Consider the following 14,902-nt stretch of genomic DNA (forward strand, 5'->3'; position numbering starts at 1 on the left):
GCGGCTGCTCAGCTCGGGCTGGACTCGAACTGCTGTTGCTCAGAGCTCAAACTCTTGAGCGAGCTCTTAACCAACTGAGCCACTCGGCCGGCCCAGGGGTTTGTCTTTTTGTAAGAGGGATTCATTCCATCACCTCCCGGAGCCTCTCGGACAGCTGGGAAGTTTCATCTCACATCTAATCCAGCTTTCTTGTGCTGTAATTTAAGTGGAGAGTTGAAGAGCTTGTCCATAAGCATCTTCTTTGTAGGATCTCTTTCCAGTCTTTTTTGTCATGTTGGGTTTCTCTCTATTACAGTCTCCTCTGTTGTTAGAATGCGATTCTCCATCATTGGTCCTCATCCCACTGTGGAGTCGCGTTTAGCGTGGAGGGCCCCATGAACTCCCATCGTATTCTGTCATACTCGTGGCAAGTTGGTTTTTGCCCCACATTTTGCGCACACCCACTCACCTACTCTCCCATCACCTAACTGGCTCTTTCCTAGAAATCCCTTCTCACTTCATCTCTCACTCTACCTCCCAGACATCCAACACGCTGACGTGGGCCCTGTACCATCTTTCTAAAAGCCCAGAGATCCAGGCGGCCTTGCATGAGGAAGTAGTGGGTGTGGTGCCAGCTGGGCAGGTGCCCCAGCACAAGGACTTTGCCCACATGCCCCTACTCAAAGCTGTGCTTAAGGAGACCCTGCGGTAGGCGGCTGTTCCCGGGAGCACAGGGTCTGTGTGTGTGGGAGCACTCAGACAGGCGTGGGAGGTGGGGCTGCTGGGCTGAGGTTAGGGCCAGGGGTGAGATGGGAAGAGGGGTCTGGGGGACCAGAGAGGTGGGATGGAAGGGGCGGGCATTCTGCCCCTCCTTGGATCCAAAGGCAGTCCTGCACTTCCTTCTCCCTGCAGTCTCTACCCTGTGGTCCCCATCAACTCCCGGGTCATTACGGAAAAGGAAATTGAAGTTGGTGGTTTCCTCTTCCCCAAGAACGTGAGTGGGGCTAGAGAGCTGGGGTGCCCAGGGGTGCCCCGCAGCCCTAAGCTGATATGCTGCCCATTCTTTCTGTGCAGACCCAGTTTGTGTTCTGCCACTATGTGGTGTCCCGGGACCCTAGCGTCTTCCCTGAGCCAGAGAGCTTCCAGCCCCACCGCTGGCTGAAGAAGAGTCAGCCTGATACCCTCGGGGTCCAACACCCATTTGGCTCCGTGCCCTTTGGCTACGGCATCCGGGCTTGCCTGGGCCGCAGGATCGCAGAGCTGGAGATGCAGCTGCTGCTGGCAAGGGTGAGTGGGGAGAGGCAGGAGTTGTGTGGGTCAGAGAGCGGGGAAGGAGGCCTTAGGGAGGCGAGGAAGGGAGGCACAGGGTGGGAGTGTGCAGCGGAGGGCAGTGGATGGAGACCACAGACTCTAACCGTCCCGTGTGCATTTTACCTCCCAGCTGATCCAGCAGTACGAGGTGGCCCTGGCCCCTGAGACAGGGGAGGTGAAGAGTGTGGCCCGCATTGTCCTGGTTCCTCATAAGAAGGTGGGCCTGCGTTTCCTGGAGAGACAGGTCTGAGCTGGGCCCCTGCCATCCTAGAGGCCTGGCCCTGGCGTAGTAATTCCTGGCCACTGCTGTGTCTCAGATGAGGAGGGCAAAAAGGCAGACCCCAGATGCCAAAGGTTGGAAGAACTCCCTGTATTTCCCATAGAACCCTGAGCTTTTGCCACTTTTATCATGTTTCATATCTCCTTCTTGCGTAAAAGGCCACATCCTTGTCACATTACTATCCTTGGGGAAAATATAGAATAAAGGGACTTTCGTTGATAACTGGTGACCTTTGTCATTCATTTTGATGAGCCAGAAGCCAAACCCCTTTCTGTGTTTGGGGAACACACTGTCCCCACTTAGGAATCTTGGTGAGAGGCAGAGTCACCTCCCTCCGTGGCAGCTGAGAACACCATATGCTTTCCCAGACCTCACAGAGAGAGCCTTGGCTTCACCTGGCATTGGCTGAGGCCCTGCCCAAGTAGGGGCTGCAAAAGGACACCCATGGGGGCACTGAGAGCAGCACCCTCTTTTGTTGTTTTTTTTTTTAAGATTTTTATTGGGGAATTGGGGGGATGGGAACAGCGCTGGGGAATTGGGGGAAGGGGAACAGACAAGTTGATGTTTTGTTCTTCAGTCTAGTTGTGAAGGATGTTGCTTCACTGGCCCAAGTAGCACCATCACTGCGCTCTTCCCAGGAGAGGCAGATCAGTCGCCGGCTTCTGGACGGCTGCTCACTGCGGCTGCTGGCTGCTCACGCTGGTTGCTGGCTACACACGGTAGCCCATGGCAACCCATTGCCACAGGGGCTGCAGCATACGCTGTTGCCGGCAACTCATGGCAACCCAGCTCCGGGTTGAGCTGTTGTTCAGCATCTTAGCTGTAGAGGGCAGTGTCACTGGCCCTCATATGTGGGATCCGAACCTGGGCCCTCTGGCTTCCCAAGCCAGTTCTTAACCACCGTGCCACTCAGTCGGCCAGCAGCACCCTCTTTTGAACAGATAGTGCTTAGATATAGGCAGTGAGATGCTACACAAATTGTTGGAAGAGCTCTAGGCTAGGCCTATAGGAATGATTCCTAGGACATCACCAGAGCACTGACCAACATGGGGAGCACCACGTTGGCCACACTCAGGAGGATGAGTTGGGAGCTACTCCATGTCTCCCAGGTCTGTGCTAAAAAACAAACAAACAAACAAAAAGAATGCCCTCCCTGCTCCTGCCTCTTTTTTTTTTTTTTTGAAGACTTTTTTTTTTTAATTGGGGAATTAGGGGAGTAGAACAGCACTGGGGAATCAGGGGAAGGAGAACAGACAAGTTGCTGTCCTTTTGTTCTTCAGTCTAGTTGTGGAGGACACAACTAGCCCGTTGCTTCACTGGCCCATGTTGGTATTATCATTGCACTCTTTCCAGTTGAGGCAGATCGGTCTCCAGCCTCTGGATGGCTGCTCACGGCGGCTCTTGGCAGCTCACGCCGGCTGCTGGCCGCTCACACTGGCTGCCAACCACTCACGGTAGCTTATGGCAGCCCACTGCAGCAGGGGCTGCAGCCTACATCATTGCTGGCGACTCACGGCAGCCCAGCTCCAGGTGGAGCTGTTGTTCACCATCTTAGCAGTAGAGGGTGCAGCGTCACTGGCCCTCATGTGGGATCCGAACCGAGGCCCTGCTGCTCAGAGCTGGCGTCCCAAGCCAGCTCTTAACCAACACGCCACTCGGCAGTCCCTCCTGCCTCTTAATATGCATGAAACCAGTGATCACTGGGCTTGGACCTCTGCTAATGCCTTCAAACTGCCCCTGACAACAGAAAGAGCAGGAACAGCAAAAGCATGGCCTCTGCCACACTATCACCTCCAAATCTCTCTCACATACATCTGAGAGGTGAAACCTAAGTTCCACCTGAAACTCCAGCCACAAGGAAGTCTGGGGATTAGCTTCCAAGCCTCTTTAATACAGAAAGCCAACTAGAAGAAAAGTGGGTTGGCACTGTGATCCAAGGTACCATATCACAAGTTTGAGAAGTCTCTGAGTTCCAACTTCATAGAGTCCCTGTCCTAGTTATAAATTTCTGCTGACTCATAGAAAACTAAAGTCGAGTGCCTTATGTCTGTGGGGATTTGAGTTCGAGCCCATTAAAAAAAAGCATGGGGACCGGCTGAGTGGTGCATTGGTTGGGAGTTGGCTTCAGACGCCAGCTCTGAGCAGCAGGGCCCTGGTTCGAATCCCACATGAGAGCCAGTGACGCTGTGCCCTCTACAGCTAAGATGGTGAACAACAGCTCCACCTGGAGCTGGGCTGCCGTGAGTCTCTGGCAACAGCATAGGCTGCAGTGGGACTGCAGTGGGCTGCTGTAAGCTACCGTGAGTGGCCGACAGCCAGCGTGAGCAGCCGCCAGCTGGCGTGAGCTGCTGTGAGCTGCCGTGAGCGGCCGTCCAATGGCTAGCAACCGATCTGCCTCAGCCGGGAAGAGCATAATGATAATACCAACTTGGGCCAGTGAAGCGACGTCCTCCACAGCTAGACTGAAAACCAAAAGGACAGCAACTTGTCTGTTCCCCTTCCCCGATTCCCCAGTAAAATCTTAAAAAAAAAAAAAAAAAAAACACCAAAAAACCCCAAAAAAACGCATGGGATTTCACTGATTAAAATCCTTTAGTGGCTCCCCTTAGCACTCAGGCAAAGTCCAAAGTCTTTACTGTGGCTTAGAAGACTCGTGTTCTGGCACCCTGCCCTCCACACTCCCTACCCAGATACTCTTTCCATGGCTGTGCCCAAATTCCTTGTGTTTCCCTGAGCACATTATGCTCTTTCGGGCCTCAATACTTTGTACTTGGTGTCCCGCCTCCTTGGAACATCCTCGTCACCAACTGTCATGTCATCCCAGAGAACTTACTTTTCCTTAGGACTCAGCTCAAATGTCACTGCCTCTGCAAAGCCTTCCCTGAGCTCTCTGGGTGAGTGTGAACCCTCCCTCTTGTGCTCTCCCCTGTCCCCCTCCCTTTACAGAACTGAGCACTCAGCTGTTCACTTGTTATAGACCTTACTTGTCTCCCCAACCAGCTGGGAACCCCCTGGAAGGCACAAATCAAGCTCCTTTCAGTTTTGAACCCAACGTCTAACTCTGTGTCTAGCACTTAGGAGGTGATTAGTAAATGTTTGTTGAATGAGAGGAGACTGGGATTGGAGAAAGGGAAGGAGGGGTGGGGAGTGTGGGGTGGGGGGGGCGGGAATACTGTGCTTTCCATATTGAGACGAGAACGCTGGAGAGAATTGGAAGGAATTCCTGATGATAAAGGCTTGGGTCTCGACCATCCCTATGCAGGGGTTCACCTATGGAAGCTCCTTATAAATGTAGAGGATGGGGGCTGGGTGCAGAGGGTCCAGGGTCTCTGTCACTATGTCAACCAAAGCAGAATTCTGCCTTTCCCAGTGTGCTGCTCCTTCAGACCACCAAGAGTGAGCTGTCCAAGCCACATGAAGCCGTCAGTGCTGGCACTTGGGTGGGGGGAAGTCGGTGTGATTGTGGTTTGGGATTGGGGTTTTTTAGCATCTGTCCGAGAGTGTCAGTGTTCATGATCTGCAGCTCAGTAAATGAATGCATAGGCTAATTTCCCATTCAAATCTGTGAAGCTCTTGTATATCCATAGGATAGAATATTACTCAGCTATAAAAAGGAATGAAGTACTGATTTATGCTACATCATGGATTAACTTTGAAAACATTATGCTAATGAAGGAAACCAGACACAAAAGATCACATCTTTTATGAGTCCATTGACATGAAACGTCCAGACTAAGCAAATCCATAGGGACAGAAAGATTCGTGGTTGCCAGAAGCTGGGGGAAGAGGAGAATGGGGAGTGATTGTTCACGGATATGGCGTTTCTTTTCGATGATGAATGTGTTCTGGAATTAGGTAGTGGTGATGGTTGCACAAGTCTGTAAATATATTAATTGCCACTGGATTGTACACTTTGAAAGAATGAACTTAAATGGTATGTGAATTATATCTCAATTGAAAAAAAAATCTATGAAGGTGAGTTCGTAGAAATAGCTGCCAATGTAAGCAATCCCTCCAGAGGCACCACAGAAGGTCTGAGGCAGCATTGCCCTGCTGGGCATCTATAGGGCCGAAAATCCATCCTCCCGTAGAAATCAGAAATGCAGAGCCCAAATAAGAGCTAAGCAGTTTGGTGATGTAATGACGTTCTTGTGAGGATTTAACTAAAGAGCAGGCAGTATTCCCTCACACTTTGGTGAGGTGTAGGCACAGCCTCAGAGGCTCCCCACAAAAGGCTTGTGCCATCAGTGACAGGTGAACATTGTGTTGTACAAGGTGTCAGAGCCAAAGAGCTATTAACACAACAATGAACTCTCGCCCATAGACACAGCTCTGGGAAGAATAGAATCAAAGACTTCTCCCCTGAACAGAGAAAAACAAAACACAGCATGGCCAAAAAGGTTTTCTCTTTATCCCAGAGGTTCTTTTTTAATTTCTAAAATATTTTTCATTGAACTATAATATTCCTGAAGAAAAATGTGTATGCCATAAATATACATGAAGTTCTTTTGCTTATCTTGGGGGTTGAAAATGGCCTCTGTCAGTTTAGATTCCATCACGATGCCTGGACAAGACTTATTCAATGTAAATGAAAAAAATTACTTTCTTTGACAGTGACTCATTCAAACACATACGATAGCTATAGGATGGATGTGATGGAATAGTGTGGGCTCTTTCCCTTGCAACTTTCTCCCTGGAGGGTGAAAAGAGCATCAGTTCTGGTTTGAGGGTTGGCACAAAGCCCAGCGGTGGCCAGTGATGGGGCACACTTCCAGGGCCTGGGATCTCAGAGACTCTGGGCTGCCCCCATAAATCACAGTGAAGTGATGTCACAGTGAGGCTCCCTGATAACTCACCCCAACCTGACTCTATGAGGAAAGAAGAACAATAGGACCTAGGATAACTGCAGAAGAGTAAACATTAATTCAGCACAGAAGATATACCTTTGGCTGAAAGAAAGTTCTCCCCCGGGGGAAGAACTGCTGGACCCTTTGGATGGTTGTCCCAGGAGGGTACAGACCTATCTGCTCTGGAGGAACTTTTTTGAGGGCACTTCGCTCAGGCTGCCCGTTTCACCTGAAGCCTGTGCTGTGTGTGACCTCTGGTGACCTGCTCATGCACAAACCCAGGGCACTGCCCCCAAAAGATGTCCCTGTGCACTTTCCCTAGAGCCAGCGCAGCTAGAGGTAGCCTGCCCCAGGCTCCTCAAGGACACTGTCACCCCGATCCCATCCTCCCACGTGAGGAAAGTCCAACATGGGGGACTTTCCAAGGTAGGGCCAGAGCTGAGCCAGCACCTGACTGTGGGTTAGAGCAAAGCCTGAAACGGAAGCCGTGACTATGAGAAAATGCCTTCATTTACTGCCTGACCCATCAAGCACAAGTGTCTCCACTCTGTTGCTCTGTGAGGTAAATGGGGTTGGAGCATACTTTAGACGTCTTAGCCTCTCCTCACTGGACAGCTGGACCTGCAGTATCCAAGGCCACAGGGGAAGAGTGACAGACAGAGCAGAAGCTCATCTTGGCTTTGGAATTTCAAAAGCCTGACCCTCAAGGTGGGTGGCAACAGCTCAAGACACACACGGGGGATTTGGAAGAACATGTGATGGGTTAAAGAAAACAGACCTCCCTATCCCCCAGGGGTAAAGAGTCCACAGGCTGGTGGGGATTGGGGAAATAAAGAGTGTAGACATCTCCGGGGTCCCTGACAAGGAGCTGTGTCTAAAGGAGCGGGTTGAATGACAAATACCCCAGAGGCGATAAGGATAGTAGAACCCTGGGCCCATGTTTCCCGGGTCGAGGCTGGGAAAACAGCAAGGCCCAGAGTAGAATAGGTCACTTGCTGTCCATCTCAGCAGATGGGCTTGGGACAGCCCCACAGATCTTCCTGAAGCATGGAAGAGTGCAGGGCCAGGACCTAGAATGTCCTCCTGCCCCAACAGCAGGCAGGTCCAAAGTGGCTTTGTGGTAAGGAGTGAGGGACCACCTAGCTGGGGCCATGCCCACCAATGACCAACCAAGAGATAACCAGATGGAACAGGGATATTTTAGCAGGTGCTGGCATGGATGAATGATGATGACTGAGGAACAATGTCATACTCTGTTGAAAGTTTCCCCCTGCTCACCGAACTTAATGTCTGGAAAAGATGGGAGGGGAACCCCAAATTGACTGAGATTAATTTCTATCACTTAGTAAAATGGGCTTCATAATAAAAATTACATTCAGTGTTAGAAAAATAAAGTGATGTTTCTGGCAGATTAGAGTTTATAGAGTGAGTTGTATCTACTATGTAAGTAACCAACATTTTCTTTATGGTTTTGTTATAAATAAAGGATGAAAAAGAAACACACAACAGAAAGTCACAAAAGAAACGCCACTTGCAGCGCTTGCCAATTACAGATTTTCCTTCTTGTCTTTGAATTCAGTAAGTGCAGGGATCTTGCCACAAGTTCAGGTCAAATGACTGTAGCATTTTCTGAGTGAAACGTATGAAACTTAAGTTCATGGGTTGTTCTTTTTATGTTTTCTCAATCGTTCATCCTCCATTATCTCAGCACAGGGCTATCACTGGGGACTGAGAACACTGCTGGTGAGAGCTGAGGACAAGAATGGAGGAAGAACCCCTCTCCAACAGACAGCTCTACAAATAACTGCTGCTCCAGGGTGCCCCCAGCCAGCATCCCTGAAATGACAATGCAGGGAGAATAGGAGAGCAGTGGCAAAGTTGTGAGAGCCACTAAGGCGGTTCCCATGGAGGAAGAGCAGCTGGGACTTCCAGGAGCTGGGGCACAAGTGGCAGGTAGTCCAGAAGCTGAGGAATCCAGAGTCCCTGACTAGAGCCATTGGCTGAGGACTCGCCACCCTACTGGGGCCAGTCACGAGCCAGGTGGGGAAAGTGAGGTGGGTGGATATGGAACAGTCGGCCCTGGGGTAATCCAGTGCCTCTGATTCAGGGACCTCTCTCTAGGCTTGACTCATCTTGCACTGGGCATTTCCGAGGGCTTCCGGGAGCATAGGCAGGGCAAAGGCAATCAGGGAGGGTTGGAGAAGCCTGTGAAGAAAAGAGAAGGGAAGCCGGTGACTAAATGGGGAGGGGTGGTTGCCTTTCCAATAGGGGAACCTCAGTCTTGTCATCCACTGCCAAGTAAGTGGAATCCATGCCCCCACCCATCTGCAAATGCACTATTTGGAAAAAGTCTGAGGCCATGTCAAATATGCTGAGATGAGTACTTAGATAGAAGCTCCCTCCTTTTAGTCTTATTTCTTACTGAGCAGGGAAATTCCATTCAACAAAGATTTATTGTCTTGCTTCCTTCCAGTAGTGGAGTTCCAAGCAGGTAGGAATTGAATTGTGAGAGCTCAGGTCAGTCACCCCAGAGCACCTAAAGTCACGTCACACTGCCCTTACCTTTACCCTGGCCCCTGTGCACCCCTCCTTATGGGGGCCTCCATGACCTCCACAAAGTGGTGGCCCCACGGTGAATCCTGACACTTGCAGTTTTCATGGAGCTGTTCAGTTATGAGCTAGGCCACACCCATCCTCAAGTTGCCCCAATCTGAGATCTGAGAGCCCAGTGAGAGCAACGGGCTGGTGCTGAGGCCAATGACCCAGGGCAGGACCTACCTGAACCAGAGCTGAACCAACTAATGGGCGTGGAGAAAGATGAAGGCCAAGTCCCCTGGCTCCCTTCGTTGGCTTCGGGTGTGGAAGGTGGCCTGGGAGTGAGGATTCGGATATTCTCAGGCACTGAGGGGGTCCAGGCCAGCAGGGCTGAGCACCAGAGCCTGAAGGATGTCAGAGAGGGACACCACGCCCAGGAGATGCTGGGTCTCATCCACTAGCACCAACCGGTGTACCTGTGGGTCCACAGAGGTTCAGTAAGCGGGCAGAGGCATGCGGCTATGGCAGCCAACGAGGTAGGCACCAAGGATGAGGGGCCACAACTTGACATAACTGGGGGAGCAAGAGAGTGTCTCCTAGAAACCAGTTAGGGATGGTTCTGATCTCTCTGGGGTGATTAGCTGGCTGTGGCCCATGGCACGAGGACCCCATGGACAGGACCAGTTGCAGGCCAGTGTGGACACTAAGAGCTTGGCCGTGAAATGGGATGACAGGGCAGATGCCCGAAGTATAGGGAGAGCTGGAGCTACTCATGAGAAGACCATACATGTTGGGAGCATGCATGAGGGGCACGGGGTACCTGCTCCTGGACAATCCGGTCGATGACTTCTCCCAAGCTCTCTTCAGGCAGGCAGGAAAGGACTCCCTCCAGACACAGCGTCCTCTTCCTCAGTGCTTCTCCCACACTCATGTCTAGGTGGTTGTAGGTTTGCTGGGCAGCCAGGTGCTAGGCAGGGAGGAAAGCACTACTCTCAGTCACCCTCTCAACCAGGCTCCAGCCCCACAATTGTAAAGTCCCCCCTGGTTCACAGATTCTCATGCCTGCCGCCTCCCTGTGGCACCCCCACCAGCTCCCTTCCATTCTCCACAGACACTTACAACCACATCGAAGCGGGAGTAGAGGCCCACGACCTGACCTGCAGGGGTGGTGGGTGGGGTGAGAGAAAGACAGGGAAGAGGTACAGATCAGAGCAGGGATGCGGTGCAAGGGCCCAGGGTGCGCTTTTGGAATGAACTCTTTGGCATTCCCCACCCCCACCCCCAGACTACTGGCTTTATAATGAAGCATCAGGCTGCCACTATCTGAACCCAAAGATCAAATAGCATCACAGAGACAGAAAGAGAGACAAGCTGACATCATGCCGCCCGATGTGACACAATATGAGTACATGGCATCACCTCTGAAATATTCTAGCCTAAACGTATAGCCTGAATCTGATCAAGCCTTAACTCAAATTTCTGGTTTACAGGAAACAGGGACAGAGGAACAAAGTAAGGGCCACCTGTACAAAGCAATCAGACAAATCTGGAGGCGGGACATTCTATAGGACAACTGGTCCAGGCTTTTCAGCATCAATGTCATGAAAATTAAGTGAGGAGTGAACTGTTTCACATTAAAAGACTTAAGGGACAAAAGAAGCAAATGCAAGGTATAGAACTTAATTGAACCTGGTTTGAACAAATCAACTGTTAAAAAATATATTATGGGGGAAAACTGGGAAGTGAGGATTAGTACGATTGAATATTAGATAATATGAATAAGTTATAGTTTTGTTAGGTGACAGGAAATACACTTATTTTAAGAGATGCAGACTGACGTGTTTAGCAGTGAAATGACATGGTCTATAATTTAGTTTAAATTACTTCAGAAAAAAAAGAAAGGCAAAGATCTGGTAATGGCACTATATTAACAGCAGCTAATTCAGGCAATGGTTATGTGGGATTCATTATACGGTTTTTTCTACCATTTTCATACTTGTGAAGTTTTTCATAATAAAAAATAAATTAGGGGGCCGGCCAAGTGGCTCAGTTGGTTAAGAGCTCACTCAAGAGGTTGAGCTCTTAGAAACAGTGGTTCGATTCCCGGCCCGAGCTGAGCTGCCAACAGGTGGCAGGATGGCTCAGCTAAAAAAAAAAAAAAAATTAAAAAATAAATAAATTAATTAATTAAAATACTTCTTGATATCTAGCTTCATTAAGATGATTTTAACTTTGAAATCATTTACAACAATGGTTTACCAAAGAAATTATCGTGTAATTCCTCTGACCCTTTTTCAGAGCAAGAAATTGAGGTCTGGCTGGATCCCATGGCCCACTTTAGGATGAATTAAAATGAAAAACCTCATTTACTGGTTCCTCTCACCATGCTCATTTTATTGCACATAATCCTTTTAAATCATCCTGTGAAGTCAGAGGATGGGTATTAAGATTCCTACTTTTCACATGAGGAAACTGAGGCACAGAGAGGCTAAGTAACTTGTCCAAACTCCCTGACTCCACCTTGCGCCCTGAGCTGATGCCACATAGACCCGCCTGAGCCCCGCCCTGGGCATGGGTACCAGCTTCGTTGACCACAGGCAGAGCAGACACGCGCCGGTCCACAAAGATTTCCAGTGCGGTCAGGATGGGCGCTGTTTCCAGCACCACAGCCAAGTCTCGGAATGTGCCGATGCCCAAATCTTGGATGGTTCGGGAGAGGAAGGCTGGCCGGGGCAGCAGGGCGCCCTGGTTGGGTTGAGGACAGGTGGTGCGATCAGAATGGAGCAGCCCCCAGGGCTCCCAGCTGCCCCCTCCTCAATCCCTAGGGTTGAAGGCTTCTTAGCCCCTTAGATCACCCCCCACCCCGGGGCTGTCCTAGGCTCACAAAGATGTGCAGGAACTTGAGTAGCCGCTTATGTGTGATGATGTGGAGCACGTCACCTGAGACCGGGTCCAGGACAGGCAGGCGGTGGATCCGATTCTTGATGAGGGTGTAGACGGCTTCGAACAGGCTGTGGAGGTGGAAGTAGTGAGCCTGAGGCAGCCTGGGAAGAGACGCCCTCCATCCCAGACCCCTAGAAGGGAGGACGCGGTGCCAAGGCTGCCTCATGGGCTTTCCAGGATGCACCGGTGAGTTCAGAACCGAGGGGCTGGGGAAGGGGACTGTGTGGAGCAAGGAGGATCAGATGGGTGGTTGGGGATGCTTACCTGTCATTAGGAGAGATGGAGACCAGAGGCTTGAAGCTGCCTTGAAGGTAGATCTCTGCAGGAAAAGCCAGAGTTAAGCCAAGGGAGCTGGCCACCCTGCCTCACCCTGCAGTCCCCCAGACAGCCCTCCCCTCCCCCAAGTCCCCCTGGGCTCCCTGTCATCCTTCTCCTGTTCCTTTCAGGAAAGCCCCACTGCCCATCGTCCATCTCCCGCAGGTCCTCGGCCTCCCGCTCACCCACACGCCCTCAGCCCCTCTCCAGTTGCCCTCTGCCCGCTCACCCCTCCAGGTCTCAATCTTATGTTCTTCAATCTCATAGATCTGGACCTAGAGACACAGACAGGACTCCAGAAGTCAAACGTGGGTCCCTCAGGCACCAGGCTCCCTGACCATCCTTCCACCCAGCCCAGATGGGTGCCCTCAGGACTCCCAGCCCACTCCTCACCAGGGGGGACCTGTAATAGCGATGCAGCACCAGGATGAAGTCTGTGATGGTCAGCATCCCTGTAGTGTTGAGAGGGGTACAGGAGTATCAGCCTGGGGCCTTGAGGTGGGAGGCAGGTTGAAGGGTCAGACTCCCCTCCCCCACCCCGCCAGTGTCCTAGTACTGAGACATGAATGGGAATTGTGGGAAAGGGGAATAGGGCAGCCTCTTCTGCGTCTGAAAAATGAGGTTCTTCCTTTTCCCTCTAATTTCTCTCCCCTCCCCCCATACACTCCCATTTCTATTCTAATTTCTCCCTTTCCCTTCCTTCTTTTCCTACTAGCATCTATGAAATGGGACCTTGGGGCAGTAGAGCCGGAGGGGTTAGCTGGTCACAACTCTTTCACAGATGAGGAAACTGAACACAGAGCCACCTCACAAGGCCCCTCCTCTCCCTGCCCCACCACTTCTGCCTCCCAGCCTCTCCTTACCCACAAAGCTCTGCTTCTTGCTGTCCCACAGAGGTGCTGCACGGACACCATTGGCCACCAGGGCAAAGAAGGCCTTTTTGATCTGAGGGTCAGGGAGAGCAGTTGACAGTAAGTCTCTCACTGTCCCTCACTGGTACCCTGTCCCAACCAGGGTCCCTCTAAGGCGCTTGCCTCCACACGAGCTAGCCTGCCTTTCTCATGTCATGGTACACACCAAACATGATCCTGTCAGGGACATTTGCTACAGAGATAAGAATGCTGGTGGCCAGAGGCACTAAGGTGACCCCCTCACCAGGCACACCAGGATGTAACTCAATGTTTCTACTCAGAAGTCATATATGTCCAGACACACACAGGATAATTTTGCTAATCTAAGTACTAGAGGTATAATTATTGACATAACATTTACAAAATATTTTTCTCTAAATAAATCTTACATTGACTCATTTTGGCCTCATCCTAAGCAATGCTATCTAAACATGCTGGTTGTATTTTTCTAATACATGTTAAAGTAAATGCAAAGCTACTAACAAAACATATTTGTTCGTATGTCACTAGAATCAAATCATGTACTGTGGACGACACACATACCATGCTTTGGGAAACACTGCACTGCTATACATGATGGCAAGAATGGAATCAAGGTATTTTGTAGCTCAGCTTAATGGAAGAGCCGGGACCAGAGCTCATCCTATTTATCTGGTCCCAAGAGTCCCCTGCTCTTTGTCCTAAGCCATTCTGCCATGTCTTCCACATAGTCCAGGGTTCGCAAAGTGCTCCCATCTATCCTGGGCTGTCTCAGGGGTCCTCTGAAACTTGCAGGGCAAAGCAGGCATTCCTATCCCCATTTTAGAGATGAGAGGGGTAAAGTGCTGGACCCAAGATCCCACAGATGCTAGGTGTCAGAGCTGTGATGACAGCTGAGGAGTGCTCATAGAGAGTAGCAGTCCTCCTGCACTGGTCTCCATGGGGCTAAGGATGAGTTCTGGCAGGGAGTTTGCAGGGGGCCTGGCCTGCCAGGGTGTGCTGGAGGGCATGAACAGTGGTTGCAGCCCTGGGAGGATGGAGGTGAGCAGAGCCGTGGCCTCACCTCCAGCGTAGTGTCGAAGATGACCAGCTTGGAGCTGGTTGCCATGGCATCGTAGCAGGTGTGCTTCTGCATGAAGTGCATGTAGACCTGGGCCTCTGGCTTCTGCAGCTCGTCGTCCCAGCCCTGCCTAAGCAATAAGACCTGAGGGGATGGGCATGGGGCAGGCCTCTCTTCCAGCAGGCCAAGCTCATACCTGCAGGCTGCTGTAGCGGAGAATTCTTTGCCCAGCTGCAGGTCATCTGTGCTGGAGCTAGCAGCTGAGGCTGTACACTCAGCGGGGAGGATATCCCACTCCGTTAGTGGGTTGTCCACCCCAGCCAAGGGAGCAGCCTGGGCCAACGGTGTTCCCTTGGGGAATGTGGCCTCCAGCCCAATGGACTCAGTAGCTGGCCTGGATTGGGGACCTATTTGGGGGGAGAGGATAGTGATTCCATCTTCCAAAACACTTTATCATCTGCTGTCTCAGTTTAGCCTCACAGCAGCTTTGGAAAGCCTGGATGTTGTGAGCCCCATTTTGCAGATGAGAAGGTTGGGTCTCAGGGAGTCACACAAGGCAGTGGCTCTGTCCTGAGTAACCCATTTGGGTTCCTGACTCAGCAAAGCAGTTGTCCTTTCCCATGTGGGGAGGCTGAGGCTGCAAGATGAGGGTTGGGTCTAACTGTGTGTAATGAAGAGACCAAGGGCAAAGCCCCAGCCCTAGTCTCTGGGACTTCCCACTGCCCCCCCGCCCCCCGCTCCC

The 14,902-nt window shown here is 51.2% G+C and overlaps 2 protein-coding genes across 11 annotated transcripts in view; one reads left to right on the forward strand and one right to left on the reverse strand.

Annotated features, from left to right (window-relative positions):
* CYP27A1 (cytochrome P450 family 27 subfamily A member 1) overlaps positions 1-1,695 on the forward strand; it is a 31,542-nt gene extending 29,847 nt beyond the window's left edge. For all 3 annotated transcript variants that reach the window (XM_019638309.1, XM_019638310.1, XM_019638311.1), the window contains exons 7-10: positions 521-687; positions 892-973; positions 1,054-1,266; positions 1,421-1,695. In XM_019638309.1, coding sequence (XP_019493854.1) covers positions 521-687; positions 892-973; positions 1,054-1,266; positions 1,421-1,540 — 582 coding nt within the window. In that variant the 3' untranslated portion in view covers positions 1,541-1,695. The remainder of the gene's footprint in view (positions 1-520; positions 688-891; positions 974-1,053; positions 1,267-1,420) is intronic.
* A 6,153-nt stretch (positions 1,696-7,848) lies between these two features.
* The window catches only part of PRKAG3 (protein kinase AMP-activated non-catalytic subunit gamma 3), an 8,344-nt gene continuing 1,290 nt past the window's right edge, over positions 7,849-14,902 (reverse strand). For 3 of the 8 annotated variants that reach the window (XM_019638166.1, XM_019638167.1, XM_019638163.1), the window contains 11 exons: positions 14,164-14,567; positions 13,074-13,155; positions 12,604-12,662; positions 12,440-12,485; positions 12,160-12,214; positions 11,837-11,963; positions 11,532-11,697; positions 10,072-10,109; positions 9,773-9,919; positions 9,196-9,428; positions 7,849-8,622 (listed from right to left, as the gene is read on the reverse strand). In XM_019638166.1, the coding sequence (XP_019493711.1) occupies positions 9,312-9,428; positions 9,773-9,919; positions 10,072-10,109; positions 11,532-11,697; positions 11,837-11,963; positions 12,160-12,214; positions 12,440-12,485; positions 12,604-12,662; positions 13,074-13,155; positions 14,164-14,567 (1,241 nt within the window). In that variant the 3' untranslated portion in view covers positions 7,849-8,622; positions 9,196-9,311. Of the gene's footprint in view, positions 8,623-9,195; positions 9,429-9,772; positions 9,920-10,071; positions 10,110-11,531; positions 11,698-11,836; positions 11,964-12,159; positions 12,215-12,439; positions 12,486-12,603; positions 12,663-13,073; positions 13,156-14,163; positions 14,568-14,902 lie in introns of those variants that run through there. The other 5 variants (XM_019638164.1, XM_019638170.1, XM_019638165.1 and 2 more) reach the window with 5 other exon arrangements.

This window comes from Hipposideros armiger, unplaced genomic scaffold, assembly GCF_001890085.2.
Source record: "Hipposideros armiger isolate ML-2016 unplaced genomic scaffold, ASM189008v1 scaffold_38, whole genome shotgun sequence".
Taxonomy (NCBI): domain Eukaryota; kingdom Metazoa; phylum Chordata; class Mammalia; order Chiroptera; family Hipposideridae; genus Hipposideros; species Hipposideros armiger.